This window comes from Daucus carota, chromosome 7 (assembly GCF_001625215.2).
Source record: "Daucus carota subsp. sativus chromosome 7, DH1 v3.0, whole genome shotgun sequence".
In the NCBI taxonomy this organism is placed as follows: Eukaryota; Viridiplantae; Streptophyta; class Magnoliopsida; order Apiales; family Apiaceae; genus Daucus; species Daucus carota.
In genome coordinates this window covers 40721653-40740528 of record NC_030387.2, presented here as the reverse complement: position 1 = coordinate 40740528, position 18876 = coordinate 40721653, and the positions used below count along the sequence as shown (strand labels likewise).

Below are 18876 nucleotides of genomic sequence, written 5' to 3'. Positions count from 1 at the left end.
GTGTATGAACTGAAGTTGGAAAACACAACAACCCTCTCCTCTTGGTAGCAAGATGTAGAGGTTTCGAGCCTCAGCAGAGGCATGTGTCTGTGAGAGTTCAAATTTATGTAGTTCACCGTCTTTCAAAAAACATTATTCACTTGCAAGTTGATCGATCACTTTCTTCAAATGCGAGATCAGTTGATTGGTCACTTTTAAAATTTGACAAAAGAAAACAATCCAAACTAGGCTTAAGATGATTATATTCCACAGTATCAACTTTGCAAAAAATTCTCTAAAGTATGAGAGCAGATGCATACTTGGTTTGACTATCATATCAAAACTTCACAAACTGCGAAGCAATTATCTATATGTAGCATCTCTAAACATTTTTCATATCATAAAACATGTGTATACTAGATAATAACATCAGATATTTGACTGGAGCACTTGGACTCAAACACTGAGCTACGTTTAAATTTTTATTAGGGAATTGGTAACTTCCATTGAAAAGTGAGTTGTACCAGAATATTAGCATACCATATGTCCTATTAGCTGTGGCACAGCTGCAGAAAAGTGAGTTTCTTTGCAATAATATTGATCAAATCCTCACTCTCTCAAAGTGACACCATATATGTGTGAGACCATGTAAATACAGTACCTGGCTGAAAGTTCTGCACATTAGCAATTTCATCACTAAACCACGGAGCCGCCGTAACATTTTCCAGAGGAGATGAATGAGGATTTGCACTGGATGAAGCCTGCTGCTGATAGTGTGGCATCGAGTATTCCGATGCCTGGTCTTTCTTCGGTGGTTCTTGCAGCCATAAATCGATGTCGAAATCTTCAAAATTTTTCATGTTCACGCATAAATCGAGAATGAGATTAGCAAAATTATTATCACAGACAAGTTCAACAAAGACAAAATGGCTATAGATTGAATCGAAAAAAATTTACCAGGTGAGTTTCCAGGGTTTGCACTGTTATAAGAAGTCATGGCTTATTGGCTTGTATGACTTAGTGCAGTGGAACTATGAATATATATAGACAGCCGAGACCGGGCGGACCCAGAGTTTGAAGTTCAGCCGGGCTAAAATTTAGTTACAGCACAAATGAATTAAAATTTTAAATAATATTATACAGTACTAAAAATGCAAAATAATATATTTTAATTGGTTAAACGGACTTCTTTGTAATAATTTATAATATTCCAACAAATATAAATTTATAGTTATACAACTAATTATTATAAGCAAGAGATACAATTTTAATTTAAGAAAATAACTTTTTTTATAATAATATTTACGGTTAAAGGCCTGACATAGAGGAAATTAAACATCAATGTTGCACTTTTAATTTTTTGAGAGAAATCAATGTTGCACTTATTGTCCCTCTCTGCAAGTAATTTCAGTTAATCCGGATAAACATATGTTTAGCGCACATGCAGAAAAAGCATCGACTACAACTTTAAAAACTTACCTCATTTAATTCAACTATGCACGCTATCATGGTTCATGGCAGCGCATCTAAATATTTATCATGTTTGATCAAAATTAACGAGATCCTGAGATTGTTTTTTTTTTTTTTGAAATAAAAATCCGGAGATGTTTTAAAATCACAACACTAGGACGGATAATTATCGATCGAAATTACGTATTTTATCAAATTTTCTCGGATAATATTATAAGTAATGATGGATTTAATTAGATAATTTATGTGTATTCAGGGGTTTTATTATTATTATTATTATTGTTGTAAATAAAATTAATCAATATTGTTGATTAAAATTTGTAAATATTTAAAAAATAAATTTTGAAATACCTGACATTTTTCATGATTAACAGAAATTGGGCTGAAGTAAATTTTGCTGGACTTTTTATTTTAATGTTCGATTTAAATTTTAAGATTATATTGTATCCATATTACATTTAACTAAATATTTTAGTTAATAATTTTTGTGGCAGGTCGGTCATCAATTGCATGCCAAAATAAAAATGAAATACTATCAGGAAATATTTTTGCGTACTCTTACAGACTTTGGTTTCTATCCTATCCAAGAGAATCAAGTGCATGATTTTCTTGAAATTGTTTGAAGATAACCCAAATTTTCTCCAGCCGAAACAACCATCACATCGAATTTTTAACTACCTGACATTTTCCATGATTAACAGAAACTGAACCATCATTCTGATTTTACAAGGTTGTTACATTTTAATATTCGTTCATTGTGCGATCTAATTTTTAAAGTTAAATCGAACTCTCTCCATTTCAAAATAATAGTCTTTTTGATTTTTTGCACGTATTTTGAGGTGCATAAAAAACATATTTTTAAATATTATTTTTCAAATTTTCTTTTTTTTAATAAAAATAGAGATGTTAAAATTTTATTCAGGAAAAAAAAAAGAAATTCAAAAATAATGCATACAAGTATGTTTTTTTTACATCTCAATTCTCAAACTACGTGCACAAAGTCAAATCGAATATTATTTTGAAATAGAGATAGTATCTATATTGCATTTATCTTATTTTAGTTAATAATTTTTGTGGTAGGACGGGCATCAATTGCATGCCAAAATAAAATTGAAATATCATAAGGAAAAATTACGCGAGCTCCAAAGATTTTGGTTTCTATGCTATCCACAGAATCAAGTGCCTGATATTCTTGAAACTGTTGAAGGTAACCGGAATTATGAGGAAAAAGTTTCTTCTAAAAGAAACTATTATTATGAGATGGAGAGAGTAACATTCATTGAAATCTCGATAAATGAATATGTTCGGGTGATGGTAAAATTTTATTCATTAATCAAAATTATTCATCTATCGAGATAATAAAATATATTGTTTCCACTATATTCTTACATTATCCTCACCGAAGACTTTCAAGCACGTTTACAGAATAGTTAATCAATCCACGTTTGCAACCTTTATCGGATAGGTTACGTATTGTTTCCGGACTCATAGTCTGCAAATTAGTCACGGGAACCCTAAACGAAAATGAAATATTTTCAGGAAATATTTTAACTTCCCTTTTCTAAAAATAAAGTCCAGTGTTCAATTTTTTATGTAAAAAAAATAAAAATAAATTATGAAATCATATCTTATATTAACTGCAGTTGGAAAAAATTCGTTGACTGAAGTATAGTACACGGAGTGACGGATATCATAGAGTCAATTTTGAAAAGGTTTTTCTTAATTTCTTCTCTATTGATGAGTGAGAGGAGAACTGAATCTTTAGTATCTTTTATGTCTACATGCACTTGGTTCGGTCCCTGTAGGATAATTACTTATAGTAATTGTTTTCGTATTTATTACTGGGGTTTGTCTGCTGCCGTTATTATGGATAGAGATCGAGACTTTAACGCGTCTGCAACCAAAGACTGCACATTAAACACGGAAACCTAAATATGTGTAAAAACATGAAATAAGACATGCACTTCTTTGGATAAGTATTAATTAAATAATATAAATCGTGATACGCAAAAAAGAGGGCATGAGGAGAGAAGACATCTAACTGATCAAATCAATAATATAATAACATAATAGTACAGAGTGCAACAGAGATATACAACAACTAGGAATATGAACAAACGTGCTTCACTTGCCTTTCCAAAAACAAAGTCCATTTTTAAGTAGATTCTATCAGCAATTAACTCAGTCAATTGACTGAACAAACGTGCTTCACTTGTCTACATGCACTTGGTTCGGTCCCTGTGGGATAATTATCCTCCACATGGCAACAGGTTGATATTTTATCCAGTAAGAGTACTTCTTACTGGGGTTTGTCTGCTGCCGTTATTATGGATAGAGATCGAGACTTTAACGCGTCTGCAACCAAAGACTGCGCATTAAACACGGAAACCTAAATATGTGTAAAAACATGAAATAAGACATGCACTTCTTTGGATAAGTATTAATTAAATAATATAAATTGTGATACGCAAAAAAGAGGGCATGAGGAGAGAAGAAGACATCTAACTGATCAAATCAATAATATAATAACATAATAGTACAGAGTGCAACAGAGATATACAACAACTAGGAATATGAACAAACGTGCTTCACTTGCCTTTCCAAAAACAAAGTCCATTTTTAAGTAGATTCTATCGGCAATTAACTCAGTCAATTGACTGAACAAACGTGCTTCACTTGTCTACATGCACTTGGTTCGGTCCCTGTGGGATAATTATCCTCCACATGGCAACAGGTTGATATTTTATCCAGTAAGAGTACTTCTTACTGGGGTTTGTCTGTTGCCGTTATTATGGATAGAGATCGAGACTTTAACGTGTCTGCAACCAAAGACTGCACATTAAACACGGAAACCTAAATATGTGTAAAAAAATATACAGTAAGTATTAACTGAAGCTAGTTATATGCAGCAGAAACTTCGTCAATGGTAGGGTCACAGATAAAAGGTAAGGAGAAACAAACTTGAATCATATGTTTAACAATGTCAAATTATTGTCAAAAAAAAATCTGATTAACCAACATAACTTAGAAAAAGTAAAGTAGATTGAGAGAAATGAAAATGAAAGCAGGCTCTCCGTATACTTGAAAAAATCTTCTTCAAAACAAATAAATTCTCTGGAATAGATATATCTGCACACATTCGTGTCTAAATTGTACAAGAACCACCGCCCCTCGTGAAATAGTAACAAGTCAACGCTGTTATAAAGGCTCTGGACATGGTAAAAGGGGACATCAAGACCAATATTAAGCTTTAAAGTCCATGATGTCTGGACTCCACCATCACGAAGGCATGCCTCGTCATCTAATGTCCACAAATTGATCCTATCCGGTCCATCATGCCAAGAGTTAATAACAGCAATAGAATCCTTGAAGACAACGACTTGATCATCATATGAGTAAAGAGGACGAGCGCCACTAGTGTTGACAGGAAGCTTAATATCACACACAAACACCTCCTTGTTTAGATCAAAAGCAATCAGACCAGTTTTTCCAGTCGTAATCAAAAATCCATGGAGGCATACCTTGAAACTTCTGCTGTTGGGTACATCGGTCAAGTTAGAGTCAATATTTTGCCAAGCGTCCCTGTTTGTAAAATAGACCTCGGGAGAAATGGAACTCAAAATAGCTCTAACAACTCTAACAACCTTAAAATCAAAATCAATGGGATCAAATCCAAAGCCTAAAGCGACGTCTGTGTTATCAATATCATGTATAGTATGCTGAGGAATAAGTTTAGATTGTTTAATTGCAGGATTCCAAAGGTATATATTACTTGGTAGATGAGCAGTAGGCATGCATAAATTTCTGAAACTATCAGAGCCATCAACACAAATACAAGCAATTCCACAAACAAAACCAACGAGAAGAGAGGGAGGATCAATGGGATACTCTCCTTGAGGGTAAGGAAAATTAAGATCTGTCGTAGTATGACCAGAACTGAGGTTGCAGAGTGAAAATGAACGGCCTGCTACTTTATATTTAAGACGATTCCACTGTCTATGGAAATGGACTATGAGATTATTTTCATCCTCATCATCTACAACACAACTTGTGATTGCACGTTAAAGATGAGATTTGACAAAATTAGGGCTTGAAATGAGAGCGTACCATCATTTAGACACAGATTTGCAACGAAGCAAGGGCTTCACACGAAGCCTCGAAAGCACCTCAATTAACAAGTCAACTTCCGTCAACCTTTCGCCCTCGTCGCCTCTAGTCCCCATTTCTCGATTTCAAGGGCTTCCAATCTATGATGGAATCGGTTTTGCAGATGTGGTAGTACTTTTACAGTCTCAGTATTCTGATATTTCGATATTAAATCCAAATTAGTTCGAATACCAAAACTGCAAGATTTTAAATAGAAATAAAATTAAAAAGAAACTGATTCAGTTTTTATTTCTAATTTTTTTATCCATAATCCGTCACAACTAAAATCATACTATTTTCAGAATAATTGTTTTTATAATTTGTTTATGTGATAGTAAAACACTTACGGGAATAAATATGGAATAATGTCAATTTCAACAGTGACGAGATCTGTACTTCAGTGCTACAATATTTAAAAATATTAACTATAAATCAATCAGTCACTTAAACATGGTTAACATCACTACTTGAATCTAGAAAAATATATCGATGAATTAGAAATTATGCCCCTGATTATGAGATAAATCTTACAATAACGAATGTAAAAATTCACCTGCATGGCTGCTTTTGCGTTTGGAGAAGCACTTGACTGCTCCAGTTGTGCTTCATACAAGAAAATAGCTCTAGATCTCAAATGTAGATACAAACTATGCCAGTCTCTTCTTCCTGACTTAAGCATACATCAAAGATAGCTCCTTTAATGTCGGAATAAATAATCATTAGAAAATTATTTATTTTCTCATGAAGTCTTGAAGTTGAGAAAATGGAAAAAACATTTAAATAATAGAAGAAATTCATGGATATAAACATCTAGAACACATGATTTTTTAATATTAAGATTAAACATGATCATGAGAAATACAATTACAGTTATATTGAGAGGTTTCACGTCAAGAAAAGTCCCCTTAAATCCTCTAATAAATTATTGAATCTCTCCAAATGTTCAAACTTTCAGGTCCAGTTTGGGTTCTAGCTCGATGTTAATTTCATTGGTATTTAAATTTTACCAAATATAAGTCGAACAATACACATTTATTATTAAATGCCAAATATTTAATGTGTTCATCAATGACTCAATTTCTTATAAAAAAAAATCGAAATTCATGCCGAACTCTAGTAGATAACGGAACTGGTTACAGCTTAGAGTGGAGATTAGAGAGAAGACCAGTGACAACGATTCATGATAGCATCACTAACCTTCCTAGACAAAAAAAAGTTTTGCTCCAACCATAGTAGCTAAATCAAGTAACTATTCATTAGTTAATTTGCGAAAATTTTATATATATCCAACTGAGTTGGTTTTAACAAATTTCACATTGATGACTAATACTCCTCAGTTTTAGTCAGATAAATCTTTTTGTTGCTAAATTTCATTCAGGCATTTCATCGAACATAAGAAACAGGATATATTAACTAACCTAGACATTCAACATATATGAGGATGTGTACCAAATGACTTTCTCGACATGGGTTGTCTAGAAGTCACTGTATGAACCTATACATACACCTATACGTATACATCTACATATAAACTAGTATGTGTGCCCGCTTCGGGGCAAGCAAAATGTTTCTAATAAAAAATGTTTATATAAATTTAATATTATTTGAAGAAATTGTAGAAAAAATATTTTTGTGTATATTGCTATCCTGAAACTGCTTTATTAAAGTGCCTTCGGATGAAATATTTGACAAACAACTTGATCCGGCGGAGGTAAACTGGGGAGAGTTGTATAACACATAACCTATCAATCAAAATAAAAAACAATAGTTAGTTTACAGTAGCTTATAAACTGAGTATATGCGATTAAGAATGTGAAGGATGGAGCTTTATACTGTTATTTGATGAATCAGTGTGAGGACGACTAGGACTGAGAAAAGATTGGTGATTCCTTTGGAACACGGTATCTAACACCAAACAATCACATATCAGTTTCAAAATAGGTACTTATAACATTATTAGAATGGGGACAAATAACATCCTGTTTAAAAAAAATTGATAAAATGTTAACTAACCACCTAATCAACCATCATAAGACTTGGGGGAGATATTGAAAAGAGGCCTGAAACATAAAAGGGATTAAAATCCAATGGTGACTAACAGTAAAACAAAGATGATTGAACTTTAGTAAGGAATTCCGATATTAATATTAAAATTAGCATCTTACTTCGGTTCAATGAAGCATCCATCGGGCTGTATAGGACTGAGAGAAGATCTGCGGCTGCGCTTCGTTCTAAATAGGCCACCTAACAACAAACCATCACAATTTTGCATAAGAATACAACTTAATTCCACTATCAGAGGTCTGTTTTTAGACATAATCACTTTCTACATTTAAATAGTTTTAAATAGACAACCTAATCAGAATGATATAGGAAGAATTTTTTTTGGACTACCTTGATTTAAAGGTGCAAATTTGCAAAAGACCTTGAATTTTCCTTGAACGCGATCACATGGCGATCATGTCACATGCAAATTAGAATGGATATTGAAACCAAAGGGCGTAGAGCACCATATACAAAGATATTGTCATGAATTATATGTCTGCAAGTCCATAACCAAAAATAAAAAATTAGACACTTCAGATAAAATAATGGAGCAGCACTGTTTGCTGGCTATAAGCTAATATTTCAATTGAAAGTTTAGGAAAGGCTTGCAATCATCACACTAATAATGAGATGCATTACAATATATCAAAAAACTTGCCTTGATGAATCCCTCCACTTATCACTTATTGTGGCTCCATTACTACAACCTGGAAAGCACCAGTGCAGTGTAATATAAAATAACAATCATAACTAATCTATTAAATAAATCTATATTGACAGACCTACTTATTACTTCAATCCGAAACATATAATCTAAAAACCACAACTGAATTTACAACAAAAAATTTAAAAACAAACTTCTCAAAGAACAGTAACTCCAAAATTCTCATAGAATTTTCTCGAACAGTTAATCTACAAAAAGAAAATCACTTGTAAGATCTATATTAAATAATCTTTATTCTCTTTTACATAGAATAACATAAGGCTATTTTCTATTATACCAAATTCAAAAAAAACAATTCAAAACTCTCTCAAGAATATAAACAAACATATGGTATGCATATATTTATATTAAACTGCATATTACACAAATCTGCAAACATTAGCTGGAACCAAACTAAGAATAAATTAATCTAACAACAATGATACAATCTAAGAACAATATAAAGAAAAATATAAAGAAACAAAAATATACACACCAATTCAGGTATTAAAGTTTCCAACTTTTTAAAGCTAACACACACATAGAAAAATCCTAGAGACAGTTAAATCATGGAAAACACACACAGGATAACCGTTGGGTGGCACAAATAAAACATAAACATCATCTCAAAAACAAATTCGCCATATCAAATATCTATGTCATGCTATGAAACTGAAAAGAAAAAAAAGAAAAAAAATACATATATTCGAGCAAAATAGTAACAAATTTGCATTAAAATTTAAATATAATTAAGTAAATCAAATTAAGAAACGGAGAGGGGTAGAGTGATTACCATCTTCGGCGAGAATGATAGATTTAATCGGAGGATTGATTTCGGAGCGGCGCCTTGAAACCCTAGAAAATGGGGCACACAACAGAAAAAGAAGCACAGATAGGATCAAAAGAGTATTAAATCCGACAGTAAAGCATTTATAAAACTCTAAATAGACGTGATTAAAGTAGAGGGTAGAGAGATTACAGGTCCGGAGAGAGAGAAAGATTGAATCGGAGTTCGGCGAGAGAGAAAGATTGAATCGGAGAGTTGATTTTCCAGCGGTGATGCCGCGCTTGAAACCCTAGAAAAAGAGCACACTGCAGCGAGTTTGAATTTGAGTGTTTACGGGAGAGGAGAGAGTACGCAGCAACATGAGTTTGAAATTAAGAGAGGATATGGGGCAAGGAGGAAGCCACGTGGCCAATGGCCGTATAAACGTAAATACAAAATTTGTAGAGGGACAAAGTAGACATTTCGTAGGAAAAAAGGTAGTAGGATTTATAAAGTAGAGAGATATACATATGTAAAATTATGTGTTCAAGATGAAAAAAAAGATAGAAATGTGTGATGAAATGGAGGAACATAAGCCAAAAGGTGACTCACCCACATCAATTTCTTGCTTTTTTTATTTTTTTTTAAAAAGGCCAAAGATTTGATGCTTGAATATGCTTACATAGTTTTGTATGCTGCTCATTCATATTAGCTGTGGATCAGATGGCTAGCTGTGTAGAGTAAATATTTTGTGATTTTTCTGAGTTCAAATCATCCATTAATTTTATTTTTATGTTTTTGCAAAATGACAAAGATTTTGATCCTTGAATATGCTTACATGATTGTGTATGTTGCTCATTTATATTAGCTGTGTAGTTTAATATTTTGTGATTTTTTGAGTTTTGTTGATTCTTGTTATTGAATTTGTTATGTTATGTTTGATTTTATTTTATATTTTATTTTGTTGTTGTTTAGGGTTGCCATTTGGTGGTAATAGATTTGGGTGGATTTGTGGTGTGAAATCTATTTGGATTGTGGTTTTGGATTTGGAAGTTTTGTTGGGTGCTTCGGAGAAATTGGAAGTGATTAGAGGCTGAAGTAATGATGCAGGCGAGATTAATGGCAATGGAGGAAGGTAAGGAACCTTCGATGGCAATTAGAAGTAGTCAGCCTAGGGTTTTGCCGGTTAGGTTATTACAGTTCTTTTTGATATTTCTAGGCATGGGCATTGCCTTGACGATTTTTAGTATGTTTATGAGCCGGCATTTTAGATTTGAGAATGCTGTTATCCCGGTAACAAGTAGTAAAATTCAGCCATCTTTTAAAGAACCAAATGACTTTAAGAGTTGGATAAAGCCTCCATCAAAAGTGTGGCACCAGATGAATGATTCTCAACTGCTTTGGCGGGCTTCATTTGATTCTCAAATAAAATTATACCCGTTCAAGAGGGTTCCTAAACTTGCCTTTATGTTCTTGACAAGGGGGCCACTTCCTATGGCTCCTCTCTGGGAAAGGTTTTCTAAGGGGCATATAGAGAAGTATACAATTTATATACATGCACTACCTATGTATAATGAAAGCTATCCTCCTTCATCAGTTTTCTATCGGAGGCAAATTCCCAGTCAGGTATGACAATCCCTATATTTTTCATTTCGTCACATGTTTTTTTTGACAACTTTCGTCACATGCTTGAATGTATTATATGATTGATATACACTATCTTGGGGCGGGAGTTTTTGTGTATTACATCGTACCATGATACCATCCTACCTTTGGGTAGCTCCAAAAAAGTTACTCTTTCGCAGAGAATCATTTATGTGAATTCCAATAAAGTAATTATATTTACTGAGCTTCATCATATTCGAGTGCAATATTTGTTAATAATTTATTGTTTCTCAAGATGGAACTGAAGAACTTTGAGTCTGCTTTTTGCGTTCTACCTTTGCCTGTATCAGTTAAAGCAACTGTTGAGGCACTAAAACTTAAAGATTGTGTCCAACACTAATTCACCATGCTTTTGTATATAAAACTGGTTTTCAGCTTTGATATCGTACCTTCTACATCCTCTTAAGTAGGAATTTGCTGAAAATTAGTTTAAGATTTATTTATAAAAATTTAATACATTTGGAATAGGTATTTCTATGCTTTGTAGTTTAGTAAGTGTCTCTTTAATTATAACAGGAAAACAGAGAACTAGCTGTCATTTTGTTGTTGACTTAGTAAAATCTGCAGGGGATATAAAGCAGAGAAACTAGCTGTGATTTATTTTTATCAGGACAGACAAATATTTTAATTTCCAATTATAATTAACGTAATATGTATGCAAGTCTTCCTCTACTATTGAGACTTGAGAGGTGTGTCTGTAAAAACCTGCAAGTTTGCCAGTGCAGTAACAAACAGATATCAACTCTTGCTATATATCTTTTGCATTTCTACGACCAAGGAAGAGGGATTTGACACGAGGGTTTTTGCCATGTTATATCTGATGAGATTCTCTCATCACAGCTATTAGCTTGTTCTTGCCAGAGTTTTCCATATTTGACTGCTTAGAGAAGAGGTGGAGTTTTCACCCTCTGTCCTAGACAGTTGCTTTCTACCGATCTTTCATTCTCTATATAATAAATCTATCACTGAATAGAAGCTCAGTGAAATCCTTATTATATTGGGTATGTGATGACCTACCTGACTATCAATGTCATGATCAATGACAGGCTACCCTCGGGTTTTTTAATAGCCCTTTGTCTGTTGGGATCAGAACTGATAAAGGAAGAAGACAGAAAGCTTTTCTTTATATATTATTACTTGCTGGCTTAATTTACAACTGATCCATCTAGTCTTTATATAGATAGACTAGGAAGACTATGAGTTTAGATCATTAATAAGGTTCATGAATAAGTTCAGGAGACCTTCCATTGCTTACATTGAATATTTGACTCATTACTTATAACTAGAATCATCTAGACTCTTGGAGATAATTCAAGAGAATTACAAATTAACTTATTTTTAACACCCCCTCTTAATTTGTAATTCCTAAACTTTCCTTGAATTTTGTAAATTTCTCAGTTGAGACTGATTTTGTGAAAATATCAGCAACTTGCTCATTTGTGTTGATGAACTTTAGCGAAACTTCTCCATCTTGCACCAGATCCCGAATAAAGTGATGACGTAGCTCAATATGTTTGGTGCGGCTATGAAAGACAGGATTTTTAGTCATTGCAATTGCTGACATGTTGTCACACAATATAGTAGTCGGCCCTTTCTCAACTTGTTCCACGTCATTAAGTATTCTCCTGAGCCAGATTGCTTCACATGCTGCATCTGAAGCCGAGACATATTCTGCCTCTGCAGAAGAAAGTGCAACAGTTTTCTGTTTTCTGGATGACCATGAGATAGGCTTTGTTCCCAAGAAAAATACATAACCTGAAGTGCTTTTGCGATCATCAATAGAACCAGCCCAGTCGCTGTCAGTATAACCAGTCAGCCTGTTATTTTCTTCTTTTGTGTACTTCAAACAATGATTCTTAGTACCCTTCAAGTAACGAAGAATGCGTTTCGCTGCTGAATAATGCAAGCTGCTTGGTTCTTGCATAAATCTTGATACTAGGCTAACCGGATAAACTATATCTGGCCTTGTATTTGTTAAATAAATAAGCGATCCCACAAGACTTCGATATCTCCTTGCATCAATCTTTGTTGCACCATCATCAAGCTGTAGTTTTAGATTTGCAGCCATAGGAGTATCCATCGGCTTGCAATTTTCCATATGAAATCTCCTCAACAAATCATCAATATACTTCTCTTGACATAATGTTATTTCACCAGAAGATTGCTTCACTTGGATACCAAGAAAGTATTTCATGAGACCTAGATTAGTCATTTCGAATTCTTCTTTCATTGACCTTTTAAAATCCTCCACCAATTTAGCATTAGTTCCCATATAGATCAAGTCATCCACGTATAAACACGCAATGAGAAAATCATGCGTACCAGATTTTTTAACATATAAGGATGGCTCACTTTTGCTTCTCTGGAAACCTTTTTTACGAAAGTAACCATCAATCTTAGCATTCCAAGCACGTGGCGCTTGCTTCAGCCCGTACAAGGCTTTATAAAGACGATAAACCTTCTTTTCCTGCCCCTTTTTGATGTACCCTTGAGGCTGCTCCACGTAAACTTCTTCTTGGAGCTCTCCATTAAGAAAGGCTGACTTGACATCAAGTTGGTAGACCGGTAATTGAAACTGAGCAGCAACAGCCAGTACAGATCTGATTGTCTCCATACGAACCACCGGAGCAAATGTTTCAGTGAAATCAATTCCTGGTTGCTGAGAATACCCCTTGGCAACTAATCTTGCCTTGTGCTTCTGGACAGTTCCATCTTCATTGTATTTTGTCTTATAGACCCACTTTAGTCCTATGATATCTTTATTTTTCGGAGGATCAACAAGTTTCCATGTATGATTCTTCTCTATAGTAGTAATCTCATCATCCATTGCTTTTCTCCAAGTTTCTTCTCCTGCAGCATCCTCAAAATCTTTTGGTTCACATGTAAAGAATGCCACGTTACAAGAATCATAAATATCTTGAATTGAACGATGTCTAAGTACTTCCGTATCCGTGGTGTCTTCAGTTGTGAATCTTGATCCTTCTTCTGGTAAGACAACATCTTCAAACATTTCTGGAGATATTGTTGGCACATTCTGAAGTGATGGTTGAGATGTATTGTTCTGAAAGTTCCACTGTTTTGTTTCATCAAAAATTACATCTCTGGAGATCACAAATTTCTTTGTGGCAGGATTAAAGAGGCGATAGCCTTTTGATTCTTCGCTGTAGCCAAGAAATAGCAGCTTCTCTCCTTTCTCATCAAATTTCTCTCTGTGTTGTGCTGGAATATGAGAATAGGCGATGCATCCAAACACTTTGAGTTGATGTACTTCTGGTTTCTGCTTATACCAAGCTTCATAAGGCGTTTTATTGAATACCGCCTTTGTTGGAGAGATATTCAGAAGATAGATAGCTGTGCAAACAGCTTCTGCCCAGAAAATATTTGACAAACCTTTTGCTTTTAACATGCTTCTGGCCATCTCGACTATTGTCCGATTCTTCCGTTCTGCAACGCCGTTTTGTTGAGGACTATACCTTATCGTTAGCTGCCTCCTTATACCTTTTTCTTTGCAGTAATTAAGAAAGGGTTGAGATAAATACTCCCCACCACGATCAGTCCTGAGTGTCTTTATTTTTCTTCCACTTTGATTTTCCACCAACGCCTTGAAGTGAATAAATGAGATGAACGCCTCAGATTTTTGCTTCAGAAAATACACCCACATCATTCTAGTGTAGTCATCCACAAACAAGAGAAAATATTTGCTGCCATTGAGTGAAGGAGTCCTTGATTCACATATATCAGAGTGAACCAGTTCTAATGGAGCCCTTGCTCTCCAGGCTGTTTTCGGGAACGACAATCTGTGCATCTTTCCATATATGCAACCTTCACAGACTTTATTGATTTTGGAGATACATGGCAGGCCTATAACCATGTTTTTATCTTTCAATAGCTTAAGACCATTGAAGTTGAGATGCCCGTATCTTAGATGCCATACAAATGAATCATCATTCTGCTCAACTTTCAACGCAACATTACCTTCCAATGGCATAGATAATGGAAAGGTTTTATTTGAAATCATTTTAACTCTTGCCACTGTAAATTTCTTCTTCTTATCAAAAATAACACAATGCTCATCATCGAAATTTATTGAGAAACCTCTTTGCATCAGTTGGCCAATACTCAACAAATTTTGAGTTAATTCAGGAACGTAGTGAACATCAGCGATGTTTAGAGTCATACCTTCTTTAGAGCAGAATGTAATGATGCCTTTTCCTTCAATTTTCAGCATTTTTCCATCTCCAATCTTTACTTCAGATTTATGGCTTTCATCAAGCTCTGAAAAAAGCTCCTTGCTGCCTGTCATGTGATTGCTACAAGCGCTATCAATATACCACTTCTTTTGCTGCACTTGCTGGTCATTCATACATGAAAAAGTCACATGTGTCTCTTCACTCTCCTCCGAAAAATTTGCATTTGCTTGAGTTCTGTTTTGGAACCAGCAGTCTCTCTGAGAATGGTTAGAAACTTTGCACCTTTTGCATCTGAATTTGCAATTTTTTGACTCATGATTTGATCGCTTGCAGATGATACATTTGGAATTGTTGAAGTTGCTTCTTTGATTAAAATTTCGCGTTCCTCCTCTTCCTTGAAAATTCTGATTCCTTCTTCTAGTATTTTGATTCCTGCTGTAGTTTCTTCGTGCTTCGTTCTCCTGATTTACTTCACCGTTTTTGTTGCTTATGCTGATTTTTGCTTGAAAAGCTTGCTCCAGGGGCTGATTTGAGAATCTGCGAATTCTTTCCTCGTTAGCTTCAAGAGCGCCCATAAGTTCATCCACCGTTAATTTGGACAAGTCCTTAGAAATTTCAATCGCTGCTACTACATGCTCGAACTTCGCTGGCAGGCTTCTTAAAATTTTATGAACAACTTTTTTATCATCCAAAGTATCTCCATAACTTCGAATCTGATTAATGATTGTTGACACCTTAGAGAAGAAGTCCTGAATACTTTCACTTTCTTTCATCTGCAGGTTGTCAAATTCTCTCCATAGCGATTGCAGCTTTACTGAAATTACTGCTTCATAGCCTTGAAACTGATTCCGCAAAAGATCCCATGCTTCTTTTGACGTTTTTGCACCCATAATACGTGGAAATATTGCTTTACTGACTCCTTGCTGAATAAAGAGTAAAGCCCTGGCATCTTTCTTCTTATTATTCTTAAATTCATTCTGCTTAGCCGCTGACCAGGATGCAATTTCTTCTTGCGTTGCTCCAGCTTCATAGCCATCTTCTACCAAGTCCCATAAGTCATGAGAGATGAATAACGTCTTCATCTGGATGCTCCAGAAGTCATAGCTTTCACCGTTAAAAATAGGAATACTGCTTTGTGCATAGTTGAATAACACTTCACTAGATGCTGCCATTATATATATAAGAGGGTTTATGAAACTTAAGTGTTTTGGAGGTCAGGAATGAACCTGGCTCTGATACCAAATTTGTTGGGATCAGAACTGATAAAGGAAGAAGACAGAAAGCTTTTCTTTATATATTATTACTTGCTGGCTTAATTTACAACTGATCCATCTAGTCTTTATATAGATAGACTAGGAAGACTATGAGTTTAGATCATTAATAAGGTTCATGAATAAGTTCAGGAGACCTTCCATTGCTTACATTGAATATTTGACTCATTACTTATAACTAGAATCATCTAGACTCTTGGAGATAATTCAAGAGAATTACAAATTAACTTATTTTTAACATTGTCATATTCTATTTACATTTCTCATGCTGGCAGTTGTCTCTCAACTTCTAAATATTACTTGTCGTTGTCGTATTGAATCCCTCTTCTATGCAGGTTACGGAGTGGGGGAGGATGAGCATGTGTGATGCTGAGAGAAGACTCCTTGCTAATGCATTACTTGATTTATCAAATGAATGGTTCATTCTCCTGTCTGAGGCATGCATTCCTCTCCAAAGCTTCCCCATTGTTCACCTCTACATATCAAGATCTTGGTACAGCTTTATGGAGATATACGATGATCCTGGACCCTTTGGTAGAGGGCGCTATAATGATAACATGGAACCAGTAGTGAACCTCACTAATTGGCGTAAAGGATCACAGTGGTTTGAAATAAATAGAAAACTGGTGGTTGCCGTAGTTGAAGATGACACTTTTTACCCAAAGTTTGAACAGTTCTGCAGACCAGCATGTTATGTTGATGAGCACTATTTTCAAACAATGCTGAGCATCCGCTGGCCTCATCGTTTGGCAAATAGGACCCTAACATGGGTGGATTGGTCTCGAGGCGGTGCTCATCCTGGCACATTTGGAAAAGCCGATATGACAAAGGAATTCTTTAAGAAAATGTTTGATGGTCAGACGTGCCTTTACAATAACCAGCCGACCTAGGCTTGTTATCTTTTTGCAAGAAAGATAGCTCCAAGTGCTTTAGATATATTATTACAACACTCATTTGAATATTTTGGGTACTGACAAATAGCTCTCTTCTCTTAACGTAATCCATAGATAGTAAAGCATTCTGGATTCTTGACCGAAGTAGATAAAACTTGCAGAGCTTTTCAATGTACAATAGTATGATCTTACCATTGTTGAGTCACTGAATTATATCAAATGCAGTTGGAGCAGTTTCTTATCTCTTATCGCCTTAAATTTATTCGCAGACATGTCGATGGTATTGTGTTTTTGTGCTTCATACATTTCTGTATCATCTAATTTCATGTTCCGTGGTTAGGAACTTGGGCGGATCTAGTATTATGGTGATGCATTCAATTATTTGTTGGCAGTGCCAACATTATTTTTGAACCTGTGTAGTATCTTCTAAAACTCCCAATGACAGGTAACGACTGCTGTCCATGAAGTGGTACCAGTGCTTCAGTGTCTTTATTGTTCCTATGGCTGTACTGGCCACCTTCCAGTTTATACATGCCTATAAGTCAATAATTATGGTTCTTCCTCCTAAGACTATCTCTTATGCCTGTGCATAGTATGTTTGAGTACTTTCTTATCTGGTTCACTCTCTGATGTAGCAAGTTTCAATCCAATGCCTATAGTATGTTCACATAACAAACTGCGCACTTTAGTGTTTACTTTCAAATTCAATGCACTTCTGGATTTCTTGACATTTCCTTTTTGCTTCCTGCAACTTCAAAGTCAATAAATTATATGGGTGGGTGGGGGGATTCTCACAAATGAATATGATTGGAGTCGATCAAAATTTATTGCAGCTTAAATGGAGTTGTATTTTTCATTTCCCAGATGCTCCTCTGCAAAAAATTGTAATTCTGAATATAAATGAAAAACCAAGTAGGGCGGAGCATATGTTGAAGTTATGAGACAAAATACCACCATTTCAAAATTGACGTACGTTTGTCAAAGTTTTCCAATCCTAGGGGACTAATATGCAATTTACTGAAATATATATAACTAAACTGCACATTCTCTTCTTGGGACTGGGCATCAATAGATGAGACTATAAGTTTGCACGCCTGTTGCTATGAGGAAGATACACATTTCCTTGCGTGCGTGTTTGTTTAAGATTACAAATGAATTTTTTATCTTATGTGAAAAAGTGGTACTAGTTTCTCGTATGTCTTTGTTTAGAGTACTAATTTTATGCAGTTGTCTTAGATAGTTGCTGTTTAAGTATTATTTGGAAAGTTGGGAGTTGGTGCATCTTAAATTCCGGGTGGGGTAACTAAATGTTTAGTGCTCTTAATTATTGAAGTATAATGTTCTTTCTGCAAAGAAAGGTGCACTTATCAGCAGACTAGATGCCCCATTATAACTTATGATGGTTGGAGTAATTTGGAAGAAATATTTCAGCACTTTTAGATGCACATCATGCACTTGCCAAATTAGTAGATTATCTCTCTGAAATTGCACGACAGGTGCTCTTGAGTCTTGCCACTATCCAGCGATAAAGTAATTGAATGAGTCAGCTGTATGCTGTCCTTGGAGTGCCCGTGTTTTGTTGTTGTGACTCTTTCATGGTACTACATATTTTCGGTATAGCTGGAGATTATGTTTTCACTGGTTCTACTTCGAGCTTTGATGCTAGTAGATTACCACAATATATCTAATCTTGATTTGGGCGGCAGCCAATACCTTAGATGTTACAGACCATAATGTCAGTGTTCTT

At 34.8% G+C, this 18876-nt stretch overlaps 1 protein-coding gene and 1 long non-coding RNA gene across 5 annotated transcripts; one reads left to right on the top strand and one right to left on the bottom strand.

Annotated features, from left to right (window-relative positions):
- Positions 1 to 4527: 4527 nt before the first annotated feature.
- LOC108194099 (uncharacterized) lies at positions 4528 to 9499 on the bottom strand. Of its 4 annotated transcripts, XR_010285372.1 has the most exons (11): positions 9324 to 9499; positions 9138 to 9199; positions 8300 to 8348; positions 7990 to 8137; positions 7761 to 7839; positions 7612 to 7655; positions 7429 to 7500; positions 6149 to 7337; positions 5943 to 5998; positions 4971 to 5749; positions 4528 to 4880 (listed from the first exon to the last, which is right to left on the bottom strand). It is a non-coding gene; the product is annotated as an uncharacterized LOC108194099 (long non-coding RNA). The 4 variants fall into 4 exon arrangements; XR_001801341.2 differs by having other exon boundaries at positions 4528 to 5749; positions 7609 to 7655; positions 9324 to 9498; XR_010285371.1 differs by having other exon boundaries at positions 4528 to 5749; positions 9324 to 9498.
- A 242-nt stretch (positions 9500 to 9741) lies between these two features.
- Positions 9742 to 17370, top strand: LOC108194098 (glycosyltransferase BC10). Its single transcript, XM_017360998.2, has 2 exons — positions 9742 to 10736; positions 16572 to 17370. Exons 1-2 carry the CDS (start codon positions 10212 to 10214, stop codon positions 17124 to 17126), a joined length of 1080 nt encoding a protein of 359 aa, XP_017216487.1. The 5' UTR covers positions 9742 to 10211; the 3' UTR covers positions 17127 to 17370.
- The last annotated feature ends 1506 nt before the right edge of the window (positions 17371 to 18876 follow it).